At 35.8% G+C, this 27,867-nt stretch overlaps 3 protein-coding genes across 5 annotated transcripts; 2 read left to right on the forward strand and 1 right to left on the reverse strand.

Annotated features, from left to right (window-relative positions):
- Positions 1-613: 613 nt before the first annotated feature.
- Positions 614-9,879, reverse strand: slc25a33 (solute carrier family 25 member 33). Its single transcript, XM_084098873.1, has 7 exons — positions 9,716-9,879; positions 6,164-6,337; positions 5,255-5,332; positions 4,025-4,125; positions 3,813-3,879; positions 2,955-3,235; positions 614-1,532 (listed from the first exon to the last, which is right to left on the reverse strand). The coding sequence occupies exons 1-7, from the start codon at positions 9,754-9,756 to the stop codon at positions 1,330-1,332; spliced, it is 945 nt and encodes a 314-aa protein (XP_083954999.1). The 5' UTR covers positions 9,757-9,879; the 3' UTR covers positions 614-1,329.
- On the forward strand, positions 8,868-14,036 carry aurkaip1 (aurora kinase A interacting protein 1). 3 transcript variants are annotated; one of them, XM_084098875.1, is made up of 5 exons: positions 12,511-12,555; positions 12,651-12,748; positions 12,949-13,044; positions 13,133-13,599; positions 13,770-14,036. In XM_084098875.1, exons 3-5 carry the CDS (start codon positions 12,993-12,995, stop codon positions 13,887-13,889), a joined length of 639 nt encoding a protein of 212 aa, XP_083955001.1. In that variant the 5' UTR covers positions 12,511-12,555; positions 12,651-12,748; positions 12,949-12,992; the 3' UTR covers positions 13,890-14,036. The 3 variants fall into 3 exon arrangements, with proteins under 3 accessions (XP_083955002.1, XP_083955000.1, XP_083955001.1); XM_084098876.1 differs by lacking the exons at positions 12,511-12,555; positions 12,651-12,748 and adding an exon at positions 8,868-9,116; XM_084098874.1 differs by lacking the exon at positions 12,651-12,748 and having other exon boundaries at positions 12,456-12,555.
- Positions 14,037-15,737: 1,701 nt separating this feature from the next.
- Positions 15,738-25,931, forward strand: mxra8b (matrix-remodelling associated 8b). The gene is made up of 10 exons (XM_084098877.1): positions 15,738-15,897; positions 17,438-17,464; positions 17,569-17,871; positions 17,973-18,074; positions 18,888-19,376; positions 23,991-24,149; positions 24,299-24,329; positions 24,448-24,518; positions 24,959-25,036; positions 25,131-25,931. The coding sequence occupies exons 1-10, from the start codon at positions 15,879-15,881 to the stop codon at positions 25,154-25,156; spliced, it is 1,305 nt and encodes a 434-aa protein (XP_083955003.1). The 5' UTR covers positions 15,738-15,878; the 3' UTR covers positions 25,157-25,931.
- The last annotated feature ends 1,936 nt before the right edge of the window (positions 25,932-27,867 follow it).

Genomic DNA, 27,867 nt, shown 5'->3' on the forward strand with positions numbered 1-27,867 from the left:
TATAACTTAAAAAAAATAAATGTGTATGCTTTTAAATATGCAGCATTTTCCATTAACATTAGGCCATTAGCTTTATCTATATTCGACCCGTTTCCTTCTTTGGAGTTTGTAATTGCTGCTATATGCGGTGCATAAAATGGACCAGTCGTTTTGCCTGTTCAAGAAAGTGAATTTAAGCAGAAATATTATATGGTATAAAACTGCCCTCTTGAGGCGACGTATGTAAAAGCCATTTATAAGCTTTACAGAGACATTACAACATATTAAAAACTTATAAACAGTGTATTCTCATTTTTCAGTCACCTTAAAATTTTGTCTAAATTTTAGTATCGTATCAGTAATCACAAGTTCAGTCGTATTTAACATATGATTACATGCTTAAAAGCACGAACGTTGACATGACTTGATCATTCTTTTCCAAATTACAAATGATTCATAAGCGCCTCTCACTTTGTGTACAGCATTGTGGCACAAGAGATAAGACACCTACTACTAGTAGGCTCAAAGATCATGTGCTTGTTTTGTAACCTCATGTTGCTTCAAGTAAACAGCTGGGATTGACTCTTTCTGTCATTTTCAAATTCTTGCTAACACTCATAAACTCATCCCAACAGACTTTAAGAAGGTGCATTTATTTCAACTATGCATTTCCAACAAAAACAAAAAATAAAACAATTTAATAATCTCATAATTTAATTAAACCAACAGTAGTAGCATATGCATCAAGGCCCTCCTTCTCTGTAAAAGTTGAACAACCTATCGTACAGTAAACAGATGAAACATTTCTAGTAAATAGGTGAAATGGAATTAATTGGTCAAACTCCAGAATGCTACCAGGTGTCACGAAGCAGGAAAGCATTACAAAAATATTGCAACGTGAGCATGTCGGCTCCTAAAACGTTATTCTATGCCCTCATTTCAGTATCATTTCCATTCCTTCAAAGAACATAAAAACCGGATCCACCAATGAGTAACTACAAAACCCTTGGACATGTACCATATCCTAGATCCAAAGAATTCAAAGGACTGCAACAAAACACTGCTACTTATAATAAGAATAATTTAGTTAACTTAAAGCACTATTTGTATATTCAGATGACCTTTTCTGTACACTGATACAGTATACACAAAGAGCTATGCAATATGCGCCACTTACATAACACACAAACAAGCAAAACAGTTCCGATAACAAGCATTCAATTTAAAAATAAAAAAGTTGTTTAAAGTCTTTGGGTAATTCAAAAGAAAATCCCCATCCACGATGGATTCTATTCTGTTCACGTTAGCTGCAGGTCAAAAGTATTTTTTGTGTGCTTGTTGTGTGCAGGTTCATTTGGAGGGTTCACCCAGCAGATGGACAATGAGCTCATATGTGGACAGCACTATGGCTGTGTTGGGGATCTGTCTGATAAGCTGTGGAATGAGTCCTCTGTAAAAAGCAGCGTAGCCCTCTTCCACCGCCACAAGCCGCGCCGTCTGAAAGAAGTACTTGTATTTGCTTCCCTCTTCTCGGAGTCTTGTCCGAATGACCTCTGGAAGAAACACCAGGAAAGGATGGTCATTAAAAGTGCGAAGGAGAGGTAAAAGTTTTAGCAAATTCTTTTCATTACGGTAATGAGAAATCAGTTTTCCTGAAAATGTTATTACATATATATACATTTATATATATATATTTCTATAAGGATTTCTATAAATGTATTTTTTTTTAAATATAAAAAGGAAGTCTCTTGTGCTCGCCAAGACTGCATTTATTTGATCAAAAATACATCAATTTTAAATTGTATACGGTGTGCATATATGTATGCATACAATATATATATATTGTAAAGTTTTATTCACTCCTGTGATGGCAAAGCTGAATTTTCAGCATCAATACTACAGTCTTCAATATCACAGTTGTGCTGCTTAATATTTTTGTGGAAACTGTGGTGCCACACACACACCCACCCACACACACACACCCACCCACACACAATGATATGAGATAATGTTTTAAATGAAAAAGTTCAGAGAAATGTGAAATTATGGTAAAAACGAAGTGATACTTTGAAATATCAAACTAAAACCGCCAGTAGGTGGTGGCAAGTCACTGTTTTAATGAGTGAGTCATCGAGTCATTCATTCATTCAGTAACAAAGCAAGTGGCTGTATTTATGAATGGGTCATTGAATCATTAACTCTACTGATTCCTTCAAGGCTGCAGATTCATTCACTAACAAAACACTGCAGTGTGTTGCTTGGAGACTTTGCTTTCATTGGAACTATTATTTTGTTGCAAAATATTAACATTCGTAGCAAACAATATTGACAATACACTTAAGTCACTTAATATTACCTTTTTATGTTCTTGAACTGTTTTTTGAACATATAAAATCAATGTCTTTTGCAATCTTGTGGCTATTCAGGAAAAATGCATTCTTGCTTGTTTAATATATTATTAACATTAAAAACAAGAACTCACACAGTGTATGTTTTTGTATCAAAGAGCATTTGAGTCTTAAATCGATCTCTATGCACAGTTTGTGTCTATATTTGTTCTTCATTCTAGTAAGTGCTAAAACCCCACTTTTACAATAGTACATTGTTGAGAACGGCAGTAATGTAGAATGATTTGCTATACTTTGCATGCAACCCATCATATGCACACTGCTTGTGTGGATGCAGTCAGTTTTGAGCGCAAAAGATGGGGTAATTTGATTGGACGTCATGTATTTGACCTTTTACGACACCACCATTTTCCTGTTTTTACACAGTAAGAAATACATGCTCGGTTTTAATGTTATTTTAAGGTGGGGTAGAATGAAATGAACGGGAAAAACTCAGCATTTTGTTTGCGAACCCTGTCACCTCACATACTTGTTTAGTGGTTGTTTAGTTTGGGAACCACTGCTACAGAGGAAGCAATCTATGTATATATTTAGACATAGACTGGCTGATAGGTAATAACAACCTACCATGTGGATAAGCTATGCAGGAGGCGCAACCCTTGGCAAATGCAGCAGCAAACATCAGGCCCAGGAAATCTGAAGCCCCTTTTTCTGTGTCGGTGGCAGGAGTGGTGAATCGACTCTGCGCTAGGTACTTCTTCAACGTCTCATAAATGAGGAAGCAGATCATTGTCTCCGAGATGCCGGCGTACGACGCCGTCAGGCCCCGGTAAAAACCTCGTATGCCCTCTGTCTTGTACACATACCGTGCACATTGTAATGCGTTCATTTTCTTCTCCCCACGTGCCCTGGAGAACAAAGAGACAGACGGTCAGGTGATCAGGAAGAAATGGATTCTAGAATTTAACATGATTAACTCTAAGGTTCTGATTTTAAAACTTAGTTTAGGCATTGATCTAGCATGAATACTAAAGACTTTATCAAAAGTCAAAGACTTTATAACGTTCACTTGTTATTTATTTTTTTGCATTGCATAATGTGGTTTGTGTGTAGGGTGGAAGGGAAAATTAAATGGCAGACTATTTTCAGTGCACCACCTGATATAATTCTCCCATCTGACCCTAGCAGCCGACGGCCGGCACTCTTTATAGCACAGATATAGAACATGCCTGCTAAGCCTCGACTGGTGCGTCAAGGTGGATATTTGTACTGTAGCAGATTGGATCACATGCTTATCATCAAGACTGTGCTAATGGGTTGTACATCCCATCCTAAAAACTCATTATCCTCACAGTATCTGGGGATGCGTTACATCTCACATGCAAATGGGCCACAACTCAAGGATCTAATACAGATAATGTGTCATGCCCTCATGCAAGTTCCCTGGAGAGAGTAAAGAAGGGTGAAACTACAGCATTAACATACTTCCTCTCAAGCTGCATTCTTGTTTTGACCATCCAGATGGGATTCATCAGGGAGTTTGTGATGAATGCTGAAAGGAAAACAAGGCAATTAGGGATCCAAACATTAACTTTTCTTTGTAAGCATCAAACGGTTGCATAAATTTCCCTCTCAAGTTCTGGGAAACGCTATGGGCAATATTGCATAAATGTTCCTTAAAAACCTTAAGGCCTCACCTGCAAAGCCTGCTGAGGACATGTGGACAACTCCACTGTTCGGCACAAAGATGCCATTGAATGTCTCTTTTGACTTCGAATAAGCAGCAAAATAAATTGCCCTGAGGAAGAACAGAAATAGTACATCAACACTTTATACTGTTGAACTCAACGCCCCATATGCTTCCTCTCGCCATGCATGATGCTGCAAAGTTCCTTTTAATATGAAGGTGGGAAATTCACAATGAAAGGCTGCCAATGTTTTATCTAGCCAAACAGCTTGCAGTGAGAGTTCCTGAAAGTGCAGTCCATTCTCTTTGCTGAATGTCTGGAACAGACCGCACAAAGAGCTGAATAAGCACCCAGACCTACTGCCATGATGACTGTGGGACACGATGACTAAACAATAACAGCAGTATGCAAGCGTGAAAAAAATATTTCTAACCTGCTTAGAAGTAATAGTGATTTGAATCTAATTAAGTGGGCTAGAATGGGAAAAGTATGGCTATTGTTCCTGAGAAAAATTCTCAATAATAATAAATTATAATTTATTATTAATACTACTACTGTGAATTGTGTCACTTTATCTTATCTTAACACAACCTTTTCCTAATTCAAAGTGAAAGCTACAAGGAAAGGTATGGTTATTGTTATGTAGAAATTCTTATACCATTATATTTTAAATAAAAAATTATTATATTATTATTATTATAATAAAGTTCTTAACACCAACTTTTCCTAATTCAAAATGAAAATGGAAAAAAGCAAAGGTATGGTTACTGTTATGAAGAAAAATATTTTTATAATAAATAAAATTCTCAGAATACTAATAATATAATTTAAGAAATTAGTCACTTTTTAAACTAGCTTAAGAATAAAACAACAAGGATTTAATTACTTGTTATCTTTTCAAAAATAATATGTTTTTGTAAAAAAAAAAAAAAAAAAAAAAATTACTACTAGATAGTATCCAACAAAAAGTCTGCACTTGGTCATAAACTGTATCGTTATTATTTTATGACTTGTCAATATTCATGTCACTAATCCATTGCGGCAAACACAGTACTGACATTTCACATGTTCATTTTACTACTGGACAGTCTCGTACCAGGAAACAGAAGACGTTTATATTTAAATGACCTCTGAGGCTGACTGGGAAGGAAATCCACTCTACAGGTTAACTTTGATCAAATTTAACCATGACACTAAATTCTTAATCTTGATTTTCACAAAACTGAATTGAACCATTACCTTGAGGGTGCAACACCAACCAGATTTGGACCCAATCCTCTGAAGAGAGATTTTGGTCCCTCTTTCTCTAGAATCGACCTGATGAGTGTAGAGAGATTAAATGTAGACAAATAACACTCATTTTTATTATTATTATTCCAGTCAGATTACACAAGATCAGTTTACAATCCAGTTACACAGCTTGTTTAGAACACTGCTGCAAAACTAGTGACACCTTTTTTTCCATATTAATTTCCTTTATGATCCACCCATGACACCAAACCCTCCTTAGCAGCTAAATACTGAATGAATGTAGACAGTAGTGAATCACATTTATTGCTAAATCGCTTTCCTGAAGTCACTTCCTACAAGGAAAAACATTCAAACATTGTATATTTACTTCATCACTTGACTGAAAACAATGAAGAATGATTCACAAGGCAAATGCTTCCTCGTGAAGAATAAAAGGACAGACATGGTGTCATTTTTCCCAAGGTAGATATTGAACCTGTTCAAGTAAATTGAAATGTCACTACATATTGGAGTCACGTAGACCCATACATTCCTCAGAGACACTTAGTCAGGGACATGTTTGCGTGTAGTAATTCGAGCACAGCAAGAAGGCATCATGTGACAGTGCTGGTTCCTGAGAGCCATGCTTTGCCTGACTACCCAAAATAGACGTTCACAGAGAACACTTATGAGCTCTTCTGCCTTTACATAAGGCCGTCAGCAACTGGCAGTTAAACACCCCCTCATCATCATCAACAGTAGCAGCTAACAGCAGGATAAGAGTTGCTTTAATCTGCTTTCATGTAGAAGATCAAATCCAGAGCTAAATGCACCCCACAGAGGATCCGGATCTACTCTCAGGCACATTCATGTTCGGGGTGGATGACGATGTCATATTGTTTGTACTTTCTTGCTTACCGTAACACCTGTAGCAAGCCAGGGGTGACAGGTCCCGGTCTAATGACACCAGCACCGTTGAATGTGCCTAAATGGACCTGGAAAACAGGTCTGAGGGTGAGGCCAGATGACTGTAGTCTGGTTTTTAACACCTCCAGGGGACAGGTCATGATGGCACCTACAGTTCCACCACATCTGTAAATAAAGCAAAACAACTGTGACTGCTGGTTCTATATAAAAGTAAGATTTTTTTCTTCACTTATAATGATACAAAAGATTTCTATTTCAAATACATTTTCTTTTTAACTTTCTACCCATCAAGTAATCTTCGAAAAATCAGAAAAATCATGGTTTCCACATAATTATGCAGCACAATTGTTCTTAATATAGATGAGAAGAAATGTTTTCTTGATTGATATTAGAATGATTTCTGAAGGATCATGTGACACTGAAGACTGGAGTAATGATGCTGAAAATTCAGCTTTGAAATCACAGAAAAAAAAATACATTTTAAAATATATTCAAATAGAAAACTTCTTTAAATAGTCATTTTTAATTCTTTTGATTAAACAAATGCAGCAGTAGCGAGCATAAGAGACTACTTTCAAAAACATTTTTAAAAATTGTACCCACTCCAACCTTTTGAACGGTACTGTATATTTATTCAGATATCTATAATATATAATAAAAATGTTTAAATAATGTAAGTTCAAAAGAATTTGGGAAAATAAAAATTGGGTTGGGTTGTGGACCAAAAAAGGTTGAGGGCCTCCAGATTAGATACAGAGACAAAATCAACTTCTGAAATTACAAAATGTTATAAAACCTGCAGTTACACTTGCTGTTTGAGGCAACAAATCCAGTTCAAACTAAACTTTAGACGCAAATATGTGTGTGCATGTCAGCAACACTTGCGGACAACCTTTCGGGCTGTTGTAAGAGTCAAGAGTATAAAAGTGAGGTCAAGGAAAACAAACTGAACTTAATCAAAATGACACAATGTGACGCATGTGGCATTGATCGGGATTCACATTACAAAGTTAAACAACTGGAGCTCTGCACTGTGATCAGGGTTCCTACAGGTACTGTCAAAGGAAATTCCAGGACTTTAAAGGACTTTAAGCACTACTTTTTTGGTACTAATCTTTATTACCTTTAGATAAAAAAAGAAAAGGTAACTAAAACCAATAAAACAAAATGGTACAAATAAAGTGAAGCACATGCAATGATTTTGGTAAAGGATACTAAAGACAAAGATATCCATTTCCTTATTCAAACTGATTTTTCTTCTTCTCATGAATATATGATTGACCTGAAGAATGAAAGCTGTATCATACTTGGATATTTATAAGAGAAATATCACGTTCATAGCCATTCGAAATGGCTCTATATCTATATCAGAACGGCTGCAGCATTAATTTTGCGCGAAAAGATTGTTTTATCAATAAAATTAAACACTAATTTCACATATATTGTTTTTCAATAATTCAAGCACTTTTCAAGCACCTAAATATGGCTGTTTTCAAGGGTTTTCTAGGACTTAAATTTCAAAAAGTCAAATTCAAGTACTTCAAGCACCTTGTATGAACCATGTGTGATATATATTACCCTGGCTCTAAAACATAGAAAACTCAGATGAGCCTGAGCATGTAAACAAATGAGAAATAAAAGAAGAAGCCAACCAAAAAAGCAAGGGAAAAAATCCAGTCCAACCTGCAAGACCATTTCAAACACAAAAACAAAAAAATGTGCACAGCAATTGTACTTAATAACCTGGGGCCGGATTCACGAAACATTCTTAAGAATAAAATTCTTCTTAACTACCAATTTCTTCTTATTTTCTAACTTAAGAAAAAATTATACGAATATTTTGTATTCCCAAAAAATTTCTTAACTTAAGAAGATTTTTGTGAATCCAGCCCCTAATGTGTAGCTTGTTTATTTCTAGTGAGACTCAAGGCAAATAAATTCTCATCACAGATCATGTTTCGGAGAAGTCACAACATGTTGACAGATGTCACGGGATGTGCAGGAGAAGTACAGGGCATGTGAAGAGCACAATGCCTCTGACCTCAGTACAGAAAGTAAGGGACAGATTAACCACAAATCTGTCTGAGAAGCACATTCAGTTTCAAGGACAGACGTCCTCAACAAAAGCGTTAAGCCCAGCATTGATGCAAGTCTCCTCTGCACAGCTTGCCTTATCATAAAGTGATCCAGCTCGCAGAACACCAAGGGAAATGTTTTTATAACAGACAAACAAAGCTTGGGGCATGATTACATAATGCTCATTACGTGGTATAGCTGTTTGCATAAAACAAACACACAGATGTCTGTGTCCTTCAAAACAAGTCCCCTGAATTAATGTGTAATTGAGCTCAATTTTGTTAAATCTTTAACAGGCACTTAAATTATTAACTTATTCTTCAGTTAGGCTAAATAACAGAGATTATAAGTGGCATCATATATGTGGTTTGTTCAATGATATAGGCTACAACTAGACAGCTTTTAAAAAAAAATATATATATATAAATGTGTAACATGTTGTAAAGCGTTTCCCTGCAGCTGTGGTTCTGCAGCTGGATACTTTTGGAGATCCAGCAAACACGTGCACTTGAATTGTCCTTTTAAATAGCTGTCACACGTTCATGGCTCTAATATACATACATGCTTGACATGGGTATGAATCTCTCTGTCCTTGAAAGAGCCAAGCACTTCCACAGCCACATTTTACCAAGAGCAAGTGACATTGAACAGCCTGCGCAAACGCAACGCATTTAAATGCGCACAAAACAGACGATTCTCACACGTTCTCATGCTATTGAGAAAGTGTGACACATACACAAAGACAAAATAACAATAAATCAATATCAGTCGTACAGGAGTAGTAGATGAGCACTGATATTAAATACGGGTTTGTTGTAGGACGAAAATAATAGCGGAATGACCTTCACCTTGGATGTTTTCATGTAAAGTAAGGCGCTTCTATTTGATTATTCAAAGGTTGCTAAAGCAAAATAGCTCTGCAATAACGATCATTTAATTCTTTATTTCCTAAATCTACACTCCCCGGGCACATGTACATATTTCATATTTTAATAGCAGCACATGAAGAGCTCGCGAGAGATGTTCTCGTCTCGTGTATAACGACACAATTACGTAACGCATTCACTGTGTCTTTGACAGCCTAGACCGAAATAAAGTTTTAACCATTCAGGCATCATTTTACAACAGTTAGTAAAATTATTATTATATATTATATTGTTGTGACTTGAGCACTAAACCTGCTCGCGTATTTAAATGTAACGTTTAATCTAAAACACGTCGGTCGCGTGACTGGATGCTGCCCTGGCTAATGTTAGTTTCACCGCTAGCTAAAAGCTAACAAGAGCTGTCTTCATTTAAACTCGTCAAAGGAGATATTAATAGTAGACACACGGTCTTTCTCTTTTGATATGAGTGTGACATTCAGTAAAAACCACTGCAGTCCGCTTAAAATTGCTTTCGACCATCCAGCAACCGTCATCCTCGTTTTCATATGGATAAAAAAAAAAAAGAGTCCTTTACACTCACCCCCCTGCGAAGAGATGTAACAACGTATCTTTCTGCGCCATTTCAAAGAGCCATTACACCTCACAAAACGTTAGACTTTAAATAAAAACAAAATAAATGTAGTCGCTTGGGCCAGCGGCCTGATGATGCTCCGCCACCGGCTTTTCTAGCTTTAAACCCGGATAACGACGAACCTGAGAAGTACCCTGAACACGTCATAGGGGCTGGACAGGGGTGTCGTCCATTACGTCACGCAATCGGCCCATCCACAAACAAAACTATATATATATATATATAAAAAAACTGTAAAATGAACCTGCATAATATCATGCGTATCGTGATACAATATATCTAAACGTTTAAACACGGAAAAATTCACACGGTCAATAATTTTATTTATTGAATATATTTTTATTTAGTTTTTTAGTATTTGCATTTAAAACGTATTGTGGATATAATTGCAATTTATCATTCTATTATATTTTATTGTATTATAATCTAAAGGTTGTGGCTGTTATCAGTGTTTTTTTGTTTTTGTTTTTTTTAAATAGCCTACCTAGACAGGTGACATTAAAATGTTTATATAATAACCACTTGGGTGTCAACGAGCCATATAAGTTGTAAACTTTTGAAATAATGTCTATTTGGCTATTTAAAATTTCAGCAAATTATTGACAGCTGAATGCAGCACATGAAGTTATTCAGTTACATAAAATAGAAGTAATAATCACCTAACCTTCAGTTCTTCAAAATGAAGAAATATTACATAATAAGAAAACACATGCTTGTTGATCAGCCACTGAAAAATCAGAAAAGGAATCAGCATAAATATGTGATGGAATATGTTATGTAAAACACCAAATGCCTAAATAGACAAGCTAAAATGGTGGAGACTCCTGCTAAATATTTAGTTAATTTTGGAGTGAATGTGATACCATGTCCAGTACTCTGGCATGTAAAAAAGTTGGACAGACAACCTGCTTCGAGTAGAGCAGCCTATGAGAAGAGGGGGTGTGTGAGGGGAGGGAGGTACAACATTCTAAACACTCACCTTTTAACTATGCACTGATAAGTGGGTCTTGAGGGTTGTTGACACTGGCATGTTTGTAAATTATGCTGTCTTGGCAAAAAAAAAAGAAGAAGAAAAAAAGCACACACACACACACACACACACACGCACGCACGCACGCACACACACACACACACACACACACACACACAACTTAAAGACTATCATCATCTTATTGAAGATACCCACTGGTTAATAATAAACCCCCTATAGAAAAACAACTAAAGTTCTCTATTGTTTTCATGTTAAAGGTTGACAGTAAATATTTATTGAAGACTCATGTAGACATCCTGTGGGACTAGTTATTCTAGATGTTTATTTACCTTTACAGATAGTGAAACTATCACCACCACTTCTGCACTTTTTTTGTCTTACAGTAATCCATTGATCTGTTTATTTTATTTAAATGTCTTTCTATCTTTCAATTCTTATTTTAATGAGGGACATTTAATGTACTAAATTTAAACTCCTAAATATAAGACTTATAAAAACAATAAGATTATTATAAGATAAGTATAGTTATTTTACAGTGATGACAGTTCTGTGGGGGTTTCTGGTCACATGCCTTTTTTATTTGGCCACACACATTTTAATGACAGGCAGTCTTGGCAAGACATAACATGGCTTGTTATGGCTTAAGATATTCACATATGAGACAGCATGGATCTAATATTAGCTAAGTTGTTTATCTCTCCAGGGGAATATAAAATATAAATTGACTCAGATATCCTGGTCTTTGATTCTGTTCCAAATTCCTGCAGATTGAGTGAGTTCAGACAGTTCACGACCTTCATGTTCAGAGTACTACATTTTGGATCAACCAAAGACAGGGCATGCAACAGACCATTTGTATTGCATAAGCAGGGAATGTGATATGGTGCCACCAGCTTAAGTTATACAGGAAATGAGTTTCATGTTTAAGCCTATATAAAACAAGTGGCAATATTTATTCAAGAAACATCCATCAAGGATGTTGTTTGATGATTGATATGTTCTTGAATATATGAAAATATATTTTAATAAATATTGTATTGCATTGTGATTGTATTGCATTGTATAGACATACAATATATATATATATATATATATATATATATATATATATATATATTGCATTATAGTGTAAATAAATATACCCCCCCCCCCCCCCCATATACATTTAAAATGAGGTAAAATTGCTTAATTCTTTTTTTTAATCTCAATTAACCAAATTTTATTTTCACAAACAAAGAAAGGATGACATGTTTGACATTGAATCAGTAACTACAACAGCACAGTCTCAATAACTAAAGATACAAGTCCTCTTAGACATGCACGAAATAACTATATCACATATTTATGATCAACTCTACGTTTTCAGATGGTTGGGAAACCACGCCATCCTAGGAGAAACAACTGAAATATGTCAGAAAGAGACCCGGTCTTATTTTAAATGCTAGATTGATTTAGAAATGTTTTTTTTTTTTTTTTAAACAAATCTAATTTCCATTATTGTTTTTTTTGTTTTGTTTTTTTACTGATATTTGGGATATTGGGATATTTCATTCGTTTTTATCCACGCTAAGCAACAACAACGATAAATGTCCGTTCATATTTTACCATGTTTTGATGTGATGTTGTTTAAGCTTAGCAAAACAACCGTGCTGATTTGATAATACACAGTCTTAAATGAAATAGCTGATTTGACTCTAGGTCGGAACCATTTGGAGGTTACATTTGTTGCAGGGGGAACCACAATAATTAAATGGACCGGAAGTAGATAGAGTCACATTGAACATTTTGAACTGGCGAGGTATGTAATCTGATGGGATTTTTCTTTTAAACGATCATAAGAGTTGCCTAGTATCTTTATACTTATTAGCTTTTTGTTGCTTACATTTTTTTCAGCGATACTAACAGTTATCGTTTTAAGCTATGAAGCCAGCTAACAGTTGCTACTGGTTTGAATGAAAGACCTTCCTCCACTGTGAACTGCATAGTGTTAAGTAGAGTGTAGTATATTCTCAGTAAAAAAAATGACTTAATGCTTTGTTTAAAAAGACGTTTTTAAAGATTTAATGTGACCTTTATACAGCAAAGAAAATGTTACATTCTGTAAAAATCAACCCTTGGTACATAAAAGTGCCTGTGGTTGAAAAAACACTCATTTTGAAGCTACACAACTGTGTATTTTGTATATTTTCAGTCCATGATGCTCTTGAGGGTGCAACAGCCATAGGACTATAAACCATGTTTCTTCCAAGGGTGGTTTCACGGCTGAACCTGCTTTCCCAAGTGTCTGGTAAGCTTATTAGATTTTGTACCATTAACAATTATTATTTTTTTTTTTTAAAGATAATTGCTGTACAATGTCCTATACTTTTTTTCAGGTTCATTGCAGAACCAGAGCCAGGTGTTATGCAGTGCTGTTCAACGCTGTCGTTCTACCCGTTTCAGAGCGCTTCACTATACAAATAGATGCTTCACTTCAGCTGCTGACAACAAACTTCCACCCAAACTCTGGACACCTCTTGAGCCAGAGTTAGAGGAGGTTCTTGTGCCCCGTAAACTATCAGTTTCACCCTTGGAAAGCTGGCTTTCTCTGCGCTACTCTCTCCCCCCATTGCTTGAGGTTTCTCCGCCTCTGCAAGAAGGTGAGATTGTGGGAAAATCCATGGTGCTGCCTCCGTGTGCGCTGCCATTACTGGAGGATGGGGAAAGCGCAACACCACTGAACTGCAAGAATGTGCTGGAGATCCGACGAAGGAAGATGAACAGGCACAAATACAAGAAGCTGCTTAAACGGACCAAGTTCCTTAGGAGGAGGGTGAGAGATGTCAGGAGGAAGAAAAAACAGGTCAGTTATGTTACACATCTAGCTAGCAAAAAAAATAAATATTTATATATAGTATATAGCGCAATTAGTTTATAATTGTACAGTTAATGTCTGTAACATATTAGAGTTGTCATTTTACATTAACAAGTGCTTTAATTATAAATGCATGTCATAACATTTTTTTTTTACAGGCTAAGTTTGAGAAAGATCTTTCCCGAATCGTTAGGCGAGCTGGACTGAAGAAAGCTCCAGATGAATGGACAGCACCCAAAGTCTATGTCAGACCGAGTCAGTCTAAAAGAAATGTGTAATTAACAAATGTGTCATTTTAAATATTTGTGACTTTTTTCATACTATTCAGACTATCAATACTGCATCGGGAGCGAAACAGTGACTTGAAATTCACAGACTCGTCATGCATATGTACTTATTACTGCAATAAAAAGGCCTCACCTCTCTGTGTTGTGCATTGTTTAAGAGCTCATATCCCCTTTTGTGAATGACTCAAATAGAACCCATATCCGTTTTCTGAGCTGTGTTTTTTGTTTGTTTGAATGTTTATTGTAGAATCTACAGAACTGTGCAAAAGTCTTAGGCATGTTAATATCCCCCCCAAAAAATGTTTTTAAGTCAGTTATTTATATCTTTTGCTGTAGTGTGTCAGTAGGAAATATCAGTTTACATTTCTAAACATTCTTTTTGCCATTAATTGTAATAATCCAGTGAGATTTCTGTATGCACAAGGAGTCTAACAATCTGATCTGATCTCACCATCATCGAGTCCGTCTGTGATTACATGAAGAAACAAAAAACTGAGACAAACTAAATCCAGAAGAACTGCGGGAACGTCTCCAAGATGCTTGAAGAAACCTTCCTGCAAAGCTACAGTACTGTGAAAAGTACTGGCACTTGTGTTAAAATGCTGTAAAGTGAGAATACTTTCAAAAATAAAATCACAAATTGAATTTATGATTTAACTTATATTAACTAATTCAAATCAATATATTGTGTTTAAAGCGGCTTTTGTCCAGGTACACTTGCGCATAGTTTTTCAGGTAGCTTTGCAGGAAGGTTTCTTCAAGCATCTTGGAGACGTTCCCGCAGTTCTTCTGGATTTAGTCTGTCTCAGTTTTTTCTGTTTCTTCATGTAATCACAGACGGACTCGATGATGTTGAGATCAGATCAGATTGTTAGACTCCTTGTGCATACAGAAATCTCACTGGATTATTACAATTAATGGCAAAAAGAATGTTTGGAAATGTAAATTGATATTTCCTACTGACACTCTACAGCAAAATATATAAATAACTGACTTAAAACCATTTTTTTGTGGTGGGGTGGGGTGGGGGGGGGGATAATAACATGCCTAATTAAGACTTTTGCACAGTACAGTATATTCTCAAGTCACCACTAGGGTGAAGCAAATCATCTCCATATCTACCTTTTTTTAAATCATATTCTCATGTCACCACTAGGGTGAAGAAAATCATCTCTTTGTCTACTGTAGTATTTATTTTATTAAATTAAATAAAATTCTTATTTTTTATTTATTTTTCGCAATATTTTTCTGATTCTCAGGACAGGCCTCATTCACACCAACTACTAAAATAATTTAAAAGTATTGAAGACTTAAAATGTTCAGATAAAATTTTATTTAACTACAGGATTTTACTTATTTATTATTAATAATTACTTATTTATTATATAGCATTTTAGTGTAGCCTACTTGTTATATGTATTAAATATATTTTTAAATAAATTAAAGTGCAAATATTCCAAGTAATGTGAGGTCATAAATGCTGCCAATATAATTAAATAGTTGTTTAAATTTGCTTTTATATATCAAAAATTGTATGTCTAAAACGTTTAAAAAAAAAAATTAGTTCATTTTTTGTGTGATATTTTTATTACCCGTATATATTTTTATTATGTAGATATGATGCTGCCTTCGGTTTATATATTTATTATATATAATTTATATAGATATATTATATAACTATTATTATATACTACTAGTTATATATTATATAGTTTATATATTTATTATATATATCATTTGATTTTTTTGCAAAACAGTTCAAATCGGTGTAAACTAAACTAATTTTTGCAGGTAACGTGAGACAGTTTAGTATTTCATGATGTTTAATATTCTGGAGGAGGCGCATGTTAGTGGTCCAGACGAGCAGAAGCTTGTTTTCTGTCGCTGGTCGACGAACACATGAGGTGAGGTGACAGTTCTTTTGAAAAAACACGCTTTCATCGCGCTACAGATTTAACAATTATCTTCAACTTCTCGGACATGTTTCTAGTGGCATTCAGTAAGTAGTTTAAACGATTTTTTTGACTAATTTAACTTCTTTGAACTTTTCCCTTTCGACATTTTCCTACACAACATTGAATATTGTCTTCTGTGTTGCATCCTTCATTGTACATCAATTTTATCTATTACATTATTATTTTAAGTCTTGCAGAACGTCTCGTGCGTCCTGTCAACTCTTCGTTTTTTGTTTTGTCAGGTTATTTATGTATTTTTTGGTCAAAAATGTATGTTATGTCTGGCAGAACTGTTTAGATGAAATTATTTTCGTTTGCTTTGTTTTTCTCTCTTTGTAAACTCCCTCCCTCCCCCTATCTCTTTAAATTGTGCAGCTTGATCTGATTTAAACATAGTGTGTGCTGTGCTAAATTATGAGTTAGCTCTGACTAAAGTCTGTCATATTTATTAGTCATGAAAGAGTCAGTGCCTGTGATTCTGCAACATCAGCAATAGTAAACGATGATGTTCCTTTAGGCTACTTCAACATGTTTTACTTTTCTGGTTTGTCAGGGAATGTTAGACCGCAGTGATTATTGGGTCATTTTGACCCGGAGAATATTTTCTTTTTCCCGAAAATACTAGTTTGGACTGAAACATAGTGACTTAGTTCACAAAGGGTAGCCTTTAACTACTTCTCAAATGTTTTTTTGACCGGGAACATCACAAGTGTTATATGGTTTTGAACACAACACAAGGGATGATTCTGTTTAGTGTAAAACTGGACCTGGGAATAAACAACTTTAATGAGTTTAATATATCACTGATTGTGCTTTTGTTTTACAATATATCACTATTACTGTCATATGAATATTATTATTAGTAGTGGTACTGTAATGTAGACTGAGACACTATATCACAACTAAAAAGAGGTTTGAGTCCACTTTAAAGTTCAGGTACAAGTCAATGCACAGACTTTTTCTTTGTCTACCCACCAGTTTCACAAAATCCTGTGGGAAACACTGTTTAGACATAGGTATTCAGTTAATTGTACCCTTTTAATGTGGCAAGACACATCAGTGTGTAATGCTGCTTGTGTCTTCTTGTTTAGACACTGCAAAACTAGCAATTCACGAATCGCTGTGTCATTGACCTTTTCTATTTCTTGATAGATAGACAGACAGACAGACAGAAAAAATATATAATATATATAGATAGATAGATAGATAGATAGATTATTTTCTTCTTAGACAACTTTTGCTGTGTACTTTTAGTGGTGGTTGTTCGGAGGCCTTCAGAGAATCAGTATTTCTCTTCTGAGTCACAGGCCAGTAACTGCTGAGAGGGAATTGGATCCTCTGGGCTGCTTTTTCTGCAAAATGTCTTTGTTTTGGCATAGCAGCAAATAAAACATTTAGTAATACGTCTTTTACGCTTAAGAACTAAGTTTTAACTTGTCTGTATTCACAATATGAGCCCTGATCGATGCAAATAGTGATTTGGAGCAGACGCCAACAAATTTAGATGATCTCTTTAGATGATCTCAGTAAATATGACTTCTACCATCAGTAATTCTAAGGCTTGTGTTCTTTTTCTCATTTCAGTCTGCACTGCCTTGATCTTACCATGTGGTGAGTGAGCAACAAAACATGAACATTATTTGACAGTAGTGCTCCAGTATTGTTTATATAAACCCAAATGAATAAAGCAATGTAATGGATGTGTACTTTTTTAGCCTGGGCACACAACGGCCTGCCGAGTGTGGTTGTGGAGGCGAAGAACCTTACTCTTCCAGCCGGGTCAGATGTTGTTCTTCCGTGTCATAACCAGCGGATGGTTTGGAGGCAGGACCGCCTTCGGGACCGCCAGCGCGTCGTGCACTGGGACCTGATCCAGAACCAACCCGATTACACTGTGGAGCGCATTTTAGATATGTTCTCAGGGGGAACGGAGCGCTTGTACAACGACTACAACAGGGGCCGAATTACTATTTCAAAAGATGCCTTCAGCAATGGAAACTTCTCACTAGTTATTAATAGTAGGTTCATCTTTTTGGACCATGTCTATGTCCCTCTTTTGATTCTTTCGCTCGTGATATTTAATACCTGCTATTCTTGTGTTGCTGTTTTGTTTGTGCAGATGTGGATGTGAATGATAAAGGTATCTATACCTGTAACCTACATCACCACTATTGCAAGGTCCACCAGTCCATTCAAATCCAGCTCAACGTCACTAAATCACGTAAGAGAATAAGCCAGACATCTATATACTGAAAAACACAAGAATGGTAGCCTGTATCTGCCTCAAAATAAACAATTAAGAAATAAACAAAAGTGATTGCGACTTTCCATCTCATAACTGACTTTATTTCATGCATTTGAGACATTTTATTTCTCAGTTGTGACTTTATATCTTAGATTAGAACATGGCTATATCTCGCAGTGTGACTTTGTATCTCACAATGTGACTTTTTCTCACAATTATGCCTTTTATCTCACAATGTGACTTTATATCTGACAGTCTGACTTCATATTTTACAATGTGACTGTCACAATTATGACTATCTTGCAGTGTGACTTTATATCTCATAATTGTGACTTTTTTCTCACAATTTGACTTTATATCTCGCAGTGTGACTTTACATTTCACAACGTGACTTTTTAATATCACAACATGACCTTATATCTCACAATGTGGCTTTATTTCACCTTTTTTATATTTTACTTTGAGGTGGAAATGGGCTTCCATACTTCTAGGCATTCATCCATACTTCCGTGTCATTTCTGCGCCTCCAATGGAGTACAAAAATAATGATGAATTCCAAACATGTTTCCCGAATTTTAAACAAATGTTTTAATAAGTGCCAGAGAGTCACAATGTTTTTCAGAGGAAATTAATCTGATAATGTATTTGTTGTAACTGTTTCTGCATTAACTGGAATAGGAAGTATTTTAAGTATAACATCGGAAAAAAGCACTGATTATCAGTATTGCACTGATATGCAACCTTGAGCTTTGAAAAATCATATATATTTGATAATGTCAATCTCTGCAGCTCGAAAGGAAAAGCGTGTCTGGGATGGCGATAAATCTGTGATCGTGGTTCTGGTGGGGAAGAGTGTAGTGCTTCCGTGTGTGAACCGCAGACAATTGTGGACGGACAGTCAGAGGGACGAGGGCCAGCAGCAGGTGGTCCACTGGGACTGGCAGGCTCCTGGAGTCACCCGTGACCGAGCAGACCGCCTCGTCGACATGTATGCCTCTGGAGAGAAACGGCAGTACGGTCCGCTCTTTCTCCGGAATAAGATGAACATCTCAACTGATGCCTTCTCCATTGGGGATTTCTCCCTGAGCGTCCACAACATTCAGTCCTCTGATAAAGGCCTGTATTCCTGCCACCTTCACCATCACTACTGTGGCCTGCATGAAAGACGAATCTTCAGGGTGATCGTCGTGCCTTCTATCCAGCCCTTGCCTCCCGCGCGCTCCTCTACTGAAGCACCGAAAACTCCTTCGCATCCTGTCTTTCCTGCTGATGACCCAAGTAAGAGAATATTTCTATGCGATTTAAGTATTTTATTTGTTGCACCTTAGATTGTTTCAAATATCAAAGATTTTTTATTTTAAATTGTCATTATTTACTAATTTTGTTCCAAACCTGTATGGTGTAAATTATTTTAATTTATTAGTTTTCGAAGAATTGTAATGCAGCTGCTGCCATTAAAGTGACCAAGGGTTGTCAAGATCCAATAAAAATCACCATAAAAGTAGTCTATACAAATTGTGCAGTATATTCCAAGTCTTACTGAAGTCATATGATAGCTTTGAACCAAGACCATTTTGGTGTCTATGATGTTGACAGACCATTTTTGTATCTGGAAGAAACCTAGATTTGAGGTGATTGTTTATCAGTGAATAAAGACTTATATTTTGCGCAGGAATATAATGCACACATTGTATGGATCACTTTTATGTGTTTTTTTCCTCTGTTTTTGGTCATAAGTTGTATGTTTGCATGGATCTGGATCTGGTTGCACGATGATTTTCTAAAAAAAATTGTGCATCATTTCCTTTTGTGTTGCATGCCAGATCAAGGAATTAAAGAAAATTAATTTAGAAACAAAGCATTTTTCCTTTTCCTAGCTTGTATGCTTTCAACATGTATGTCTGGGTTCTCCTGATCAGCTCCATTGCTCCTCCCTTTTCATGCATATTTGGGGTTGGGGGAGGAATGTTGCTTGAGAACTGGGCTATACTTCCTCCCCTTTTCTCTCTGTTTACTTTTTGCTGCTTGGTCTTCTCCAGTCTGCAGTGGGAAGTCTGCAATCTCTCCGTCTCTCTTTCTCTGTTTTTTCTTTTTTTGAGCTATTTAAAATGGCTTTGTCCTTTAGTCTTTGTTCAGACCGACTCACTCCAGTCATTTTGGCTCTGTCCCTGCCGCTTGTGTTACAAAACTCTTGTAAAGATGAGTTTGTACGAGTGAATGTTTTTAACAGAAATGTAGTGAATAAGTCATAAAGGAGGTGGGGGAGGTTTTATTGGAAGACTGCTTCATATTTCCTCTGCTTAGCAATGGCTGAGCTCACTTTATAAACTATTACAGCCCCACAAAAGGTCACAGCAACGTCTTGCTTTCTCCTGGGGTTTGCAGATTTTACCATCATTGCTCAGACAATATTCCCCATCTTGTATTAGCAATGGGCTTTTCTCTGACATGAAAAGCCACATCTGTACAACATCTGGCCAGATGTAACATGAAAGCACAAAGGCGGAATGGTCCGTGTTAGAATTACATCTTCTTATGTCTGTAAAGTGTAAAAAAAAAAAAAAAATCCCCCAGCCCACTTTAAGTAGAAAAAGATGCCACAATGCCAGTCATCTATCTTATAGATTTAGTGTATTGTCTGAATTTGACCTTCTGGTAAGTCTTAAATTAAATAAAAAAATAAAAAAAATGTTTTTAATAAATATATAGGCTATATATATTTGTAAATATTACCAAATGTTCATATTTTGCAATTTTTTTTAACTAAAGACAATATTTAAAGATTAAATATCAATAATTTAACAAGATTTTAACTTGTCATTTTTTATTTATTTATTTCACTTAACATTTATGAAATACCTTTAAATATTAAATATATAATTATAAGCAATATAATTAAAATATCTTAAATTAAATATTGATCTTTTTAAGGATGTTAAATAATATTTTTTTTAACCTTATCAAAATCGTTTACATTTTTTTAGCTGTCATCTAGAGGTTGGTGGATATGCAGCAATTTAACTGTGATGACTTTTGGGAAAGGCTAGGCTGCGAAGGATCCACTTGTTTATCTTTTTTTCGGGGCCCTGTAAACGAAGAACGCATTTGTAGGCGGCATTCGAAGGATTGGGATAGCCTTTGTCACACTGCTGTGATGCATTCTGGGCCTCAGAAGTTGGAATGCAGCTTTTGAATCTTGCTTATGTTGCATCCCAATCCCACTTCTCCCCACTTTTTTTTGTTGTTGTTCTTTTTGGCTGTCCTATAAATAATGTACAAAAATGTCAGTCTCTGATTTGTGAATTTGTTGTATTCTGTGTTGTGTTTTTAAATGTTAAACACTTCAGTTTTACACAAATATAATCAGTCTTAGCATGTCATTGAATTCCTCATTGTTCATTCCAATGAGACATACTGATTCATGAAGCAATCATAAGCCGCGTTTCCACCGAAATTACCCGGAACAATTTGTCCCAGGAACTTTTTTTGCCCCAGACCGGCTGCTTTCTGCGTTTACACCGCGGTCTAAAGTACCGGGAAGGTAAACTGCGCGCAACTGCTCCTCCCAGTCTGCGACGGACAGTAATCAGTTTTGAGCGCCACGTTTATAATAAGTATGGAGGAGATTCAAACTGTGCTGCAGTTATGTATTGGTTTACTAACGAGGTAATTAACAAAACAAAATAGACGAGCACTGATACTAAAGCGTGTTCAGAAAACTCGTATGCGACGTACGGTATGTTATCAGTTATTGTGAGCCTGGGACGAACGCGCAAAAATTTCCTCTTTCGCAAATACGCTTAAAAAAAGCCTGAACCCCGTCTATCAATCATAAATAGTGACAGTCTTGTAAATAGTTGTTTGTTACTAACCTCAAAGCGCTATTTCAATCCTGTTATAGTAAATTTATAACATGGTTTGGAGTGCCTTGCAATAGATGACAATGTGTAAAATAATGACTTAATAATAAAAGCTGTGGCAGAAAAGAGACGAGCACTGATAAAGCGTGTTCAGTAAGCTCGTAATGCTAACGTTAGATATAAAATTTGTATGTTATCAGCTATTGCGGACATTGACCGTGAGATGGCTGGGACGAACGCGCAGAAAGTTTCCTCTTCCACAAAATAAAGCCTGAAACTCGTCGCCAGTCCACCAGTTTTTTTTTATTAAATTCCATATTTGCAAACAGCAACTCTTACTGCATGAAGCCACGACACGAACCGCAATAGATTTTAAAAAAAAGGGAGGTTAAAAAGAAATAAAATGCTGCGTGGAGTCATCCAACCAAAATGCGGCGTGAACACAACCAATCAGCTTGTGCAGCGCACAAGTCCCACCCCTGAAAGTTCCTGAACTTTGAAAAAGTACTACCTCGTGAGCAGGGACTATCGGAGGGGGAAATATTTACCCGGAACTTCATTTAGACCCTGGTTCCTGCGGTGTAAACACATCGAGTACCAGCCCAAAGTTCCTAGTTCCTGGGGAAAGTTCCTGCGGTGGAAACGCGGCTATAATGTCTGTTAGTTTTGGGGTAAAGATGTTTTTTGTGTTGTTAAAGGGATAGTTCACCCAAAAATGAAAATGATCCCATAATTTACTCACCCTCAAGCCATCCTAGGTGTAAATGACTTTTTTCTTTTAGCCAAACACAATCAGAGTTTTGAACAAAAAATATCCTAGTTCTTTCAAGCCTTATAATGGGAGTGAATAGTAACTGAGATTTTGAAGCCCGAAAAAGAACATCCATCCATCTTAAAAGTAATCCATACTGCTCCACTGGGTTAATAAAGGCCTTCTGATGTGATGGATTTTGTAAGAAAAATATCCATAACTAGAATCACTGGCTTCCGTACGCGAGTCTAGTTACGACCGAAGAGTGAACTCTGACCCGACGCATGATGTATTGACGAACACGGAAGCGCAGAGGATAGAGCAAAACAAAACATTGGTCTCTGAAATGAGAATTTTTAAAGAGAAATGTCAGAGGAGCTTGAGTTTGGTGCCCAGCCCTATTTGTTTGAAGCGCGAGAGGCGTTTACTCTCACCCAAGCTTACGCTACTCCTACATCCTACGTCATACGCTGGAAACGCTCGTATGGACGTTACCGAAAGCTAGTGATCAAGTTATGATTATGGATATTTTTCTTACAAAAACGCATCGCTTCAGAAGGCCTTTTTTAACCCCCTGGAGCCTTTTATGATGGATGGATGCGCTTTTTTGGGCTTCAAAATCTCAGTGACTATTCACTCCCATTATAAAGCTTGGAAGAGCCAGGATATTTTTTTAATATAACTCCGATTGTGTTTGGCTGAAAGAAGAAAGTCATATACACCTAGAATTATGGGATAATTTTCATTTTTGGGTGAACTAACCCTTAAAGCCAAAAACAAGATTCCCAATACTGTGTAACACACAAACAACAGTATTCAGTGAGCTTGTTTGGTTTATTTGGTTTTAAGAGAGAGCACTACTGACATGCAATCCCAGAGACCGTGGCAGATTACTAAATTCTCCCTGTTGTTGTGGGGCACTAAATAAATGGAAAATGTCTCCAGACAGACTGACCATGAAGTGGTGGTATTTCTCTCCGCCTGCACTATCGCTTTCCGTTCTGGTGGTTTGTGTTTTTTTTCTCCATTGCTGCGGCATGACATCAGGTCTGGAACTCATTATGCCTGTTTTGGCCATTCTGACATGAAACCTTGTCCCTCTCCCCTTCTCGCCTGCCAAGCCTGGTTGAAAAGGGAAAAACAAACAAGTAATTTAGGCTTTTTTGCTTTGTTTCTTGGCTCTTAGTACAGGATACAATAATTAAGTGTTTTAATATCAGATATGTAAGAGTTCTCATACATCTGGTCCTCTCATGTTCCCATTTTGTCCTTGGTGAGCAGATACAAACATGGTGGAAGCACCTCACGTCCTCAATGTAATCCTGCCTGAGAATCAAACTCATCTCCTGCACCAAGTGGGCTACATCTTGGCAATCTTCCTGCTGCTTCTCTTAATGCTCATTGGCATCATTATGACCACGAGGCACTGCAGAAAGAAAGGTAGGATCATGCGGATGATTTTATAAACAAGAAAAAGAAACCAATGTGGCTTTTTAGTCAAACTGCCTGAATAAAATGAATACCGTAGAGATTATAGGCTTGGATCTTACTGAAATTTCTTTTGACCTTTTATGTAATGTCTGTTTCAGGGCTTGAGTTTGAGGTTCGAAGGTCTGAGTGGTAAGAATTGAAAATAGACTGTTAAACCTCTCCAGTGCTTTTGAGTAAAGTAAGACCCACAATAATCATTTTACACTTGCTAATACATGAAAAGCATAACGTTTGTTTTACTTTGAAGTGGTCGCAGGACGTCCATCGAGCTCGATGCCACAGAACTGCAGCCCTACAATCAGGAAGACTTGCGACTGGGTAAGCGCAACCACATTTTTTCCATAATTTTTCAAACTGTTTTACTTAAAGGGATAGTTCATAGTTCAATTCATCATTTACTCACTCTCAAGTTGTTTCAAATCTGTATGAATCTGCTGAATACAAAAGATATTTTGATGAATATAGGTAACCTAACAGCTTTTTTGGTTGAACTATACCTTTAAAGCTGAAGTAGAACATTTAGAAATCATCTTTTTTTCTAATACTTGCAAAATCACCAGAACAGTTACTCAAGAACAACGATTACATTGACATGGTACTTTTTTAATTGGTTGATTATTGTTTAAAAAAAAGGGATTTTACAGTGAAATATCCTTTTTTGAGAGCCGAGTGTCCCACATCTGACATACATACTATATTAATAATTCTGATTTATCAGCGTTTATTAATGAAATCCTTGTTTTTTTCTTTTTCTTTAGACTACAAGAACAACATAATGAAAGGAAGGGCAGAGGCAAACAACTATCCCTCTCCAAAAGTTATCGATCTCAACAGAGGTATTGTGGTCTCAATTAGTCAATCTCATTCCGGACAGATGAATTGTGATGTATTTAAACAAACTTTCTCTTTCTTCCTCTCTCTCACCCAAAGAAATGGAGAGAATGTCATGGAAGTGATTCTTATTGAGCTGCTGGCTGGTCCAGAGTATACTGATTGAAAAGAGATTCAAGGATTTTACATTTACAGTGAGAACAAGAATGGAATTACTGTCTTTCTACATCATAATTAATGCTTACATGATCTTATAATACTCAAATTCAGTTGATATTGGTAAGTCAATTTAAGTGAAATCATTTTCTTATCATAACCGCAGTGTACCATAATGGTTTCACAATGGTAATCCATTGAATTAAAGTTAAGGCAATTTGCTGAATTCAGCATTTGGTGGTACTCTAAAATTGTGTGTGGTAGAAACCACTGTAAGTGTCTGAATCTGAATAGAAATTACGTATAAAACTCAGGAAGCAAACAAATAGCTGTGGCTTCAGGTCTAAAGTCAAATATGGTGCACAAGTGAACCTCAAAGGCAATTAAATATAATGTTTGTGCTATGCTGATGTGTATCTGTATGTTACTTTTCTGAGGAATTTTGACTCCTATTGACCAGGACTTTTTTGGTCCATTGTCTTTTTTAATTCTTTTTTTTCACGGCATTATGTAGAGGGCACAGTTGCAGTTTATTACAGTTAATGCAATATGAGCATTTTTCGTCATCATTTTTCCTATTTCCTTGGTCAGTAATTCTCATTTACATAGGTTATGAAGCATTTATGCAGTAGTTTTTAAATGATCTGGAGTGTACATTTATCTTTAAAGTGGCAGTACATGATCATGTTTGTATTGAGGACCAATGTACAAATATAATAAAGTTTATTCTGAAATATTTTGTGTAATTAAGATTCAATCTTTCTATAGCTACATCATCTCCCTTATCTTTTTGTCAAAGTGCCCAGTAATGTTAAGATACACTGTTACTATTTTGAGAAGTGTGTTACAGGAGGCAAATATTTATGTACAAAACTGAGCAAAGAGGAAGAATGTCCCTTAAAAAAAGAAAAAAAGTTTTACTTTAAAAAAAAGTTTTGATTGATTAAATCTTGATTTGATTGACAGCCAATCAGAATACTGCACCCCACTAGGTTCAATACGGACAATAAGCTCAATGTAATTGTCGTGTGCAGTGAGGCAAAGTGTGAGTTGTAGAATGTGAGCATTGAGTTTAGCCGAATTCTTTCACTCTATTTTACTCAGACTCGGGCCTGGTGTTTGTATTACTTTTGGCAGGTCTGCCATGTTTTGTACGCGTTTCCAAAACAATCACCAAATAACTTCAGGAATACAGGAAGAACAGAGCTGCCCTCTGCTGTTAAAAATAGATACTTTCATGCTCACAAAATTACAGAACATTGTACTTTTGTGTAGTTTCATTCCACTTTTCTGTCTTCTGAGAATGTTCTCTTTATAAGGACATGCTGTGAGTTGGTGGCTGCAAACAACATGCAATAAATTGGCCAAAATATTAGATAATACGGTAACACTTTACAATAAGGTTCATTAGTTAACATTAAAGTATTAACTAACATGAACTAACAATGAGCAATACATTTGTTCCAGTATTTATTAATCTTTGTTAGTGTTAGTTAAAAAAATACAGATGATTATAGATTTAATAACGTATTAGTAAATGTTGAAATTAATATTAACTAAGATTAATAAATGCTGAAGATGTATTGTTCATTCTTAGTTCATGCTAGCTAAGGTAGTTAACTAATGTTAACTAATGAACCTTATAAAGTGTTACTGATAATACTAGTGTTCATTATTAACTACTCCTTTTTCCTGCATTATATGGAGACTTCTTTTATTTAGGCCTGCTGCTTTGCCATTTATTAATGTGGCATATTAAATGTAAATATACTGTATATTGTATATTGATTGTAGTATTAGATGAAAATTTCCTTTTTTACCTTTTTCAATAAATGGTTAGCGAAAAAGAGGCTTAATCACCATCCTCAGGAGGTCATATATTTATAGAAATATTTTCTAAAATGGTAATAGTTATATATTTATTTTATGTTATTTTAATTAATTTTATTTTCTATGTTCTATTCAAATACAGTATTCAAATTGTAATAAAATAAAATAAAAATTAAATGAGTCTTTAATTTATTTTGGGAATGTTCTAAGGCACACGACTGTCTGGCGATTGTTAGTTTTATATAAGCTGATGTGATGATAAGGTGTTTCTCATGGGGTGGAAATACAAATATTTATATTTGATTAAGTCAAATGGAAAGGAAAATGCCTATGTTTGAACAATTTACATTAAAACATATTTGGAAACAATATGAAAAAGAAAAAACTTACAATCTATGCAAACTTACAATATGCATAGCAACTAATATGTACAAACATTATACATATTAGTTGCTTTTTCTTTCTTTCTCTATAAACCCCTCACATATTCTTGTTTGTACAATATGCTTGGCTCTCAATAATAAATGTTAGTTAATGACCGTAGGTCTTTCCTAAAGCATTTGAAAACTAAGCGTTGTATAGCCTAAACTTATAGAACAATGAGATACAGGCCTGGTTTCACAGACAGGGCTTACATTAAGCCAGAATTAGACCATAGCCTAGTTCAATCAGGGCATAGCTTTAATAAACGTGCCTTTAGAAAAAAATCATTATGCCTATAGTGTGCATCTTGAGACAATATGCCATTGCAAGTCGCTTTCAGTAAAAAAAAAAAGAAGCATTTTAGTCTTGGACTAGTTTAAGCCTTGTCTGTGAAACCGGGGTTCAGTGTTTTAACAGCTGTTGGTTT

This window comes from Abramis brama (assembly GCF_963993115.1).
Source record: "Abramis brama genome assembly, chromosome: 22".
NCBI lineage: Eukaryota > Metazoa > Chordata > Actinopteri > Cypriniformes > Leuciscidae > Abramis > Abramis brama.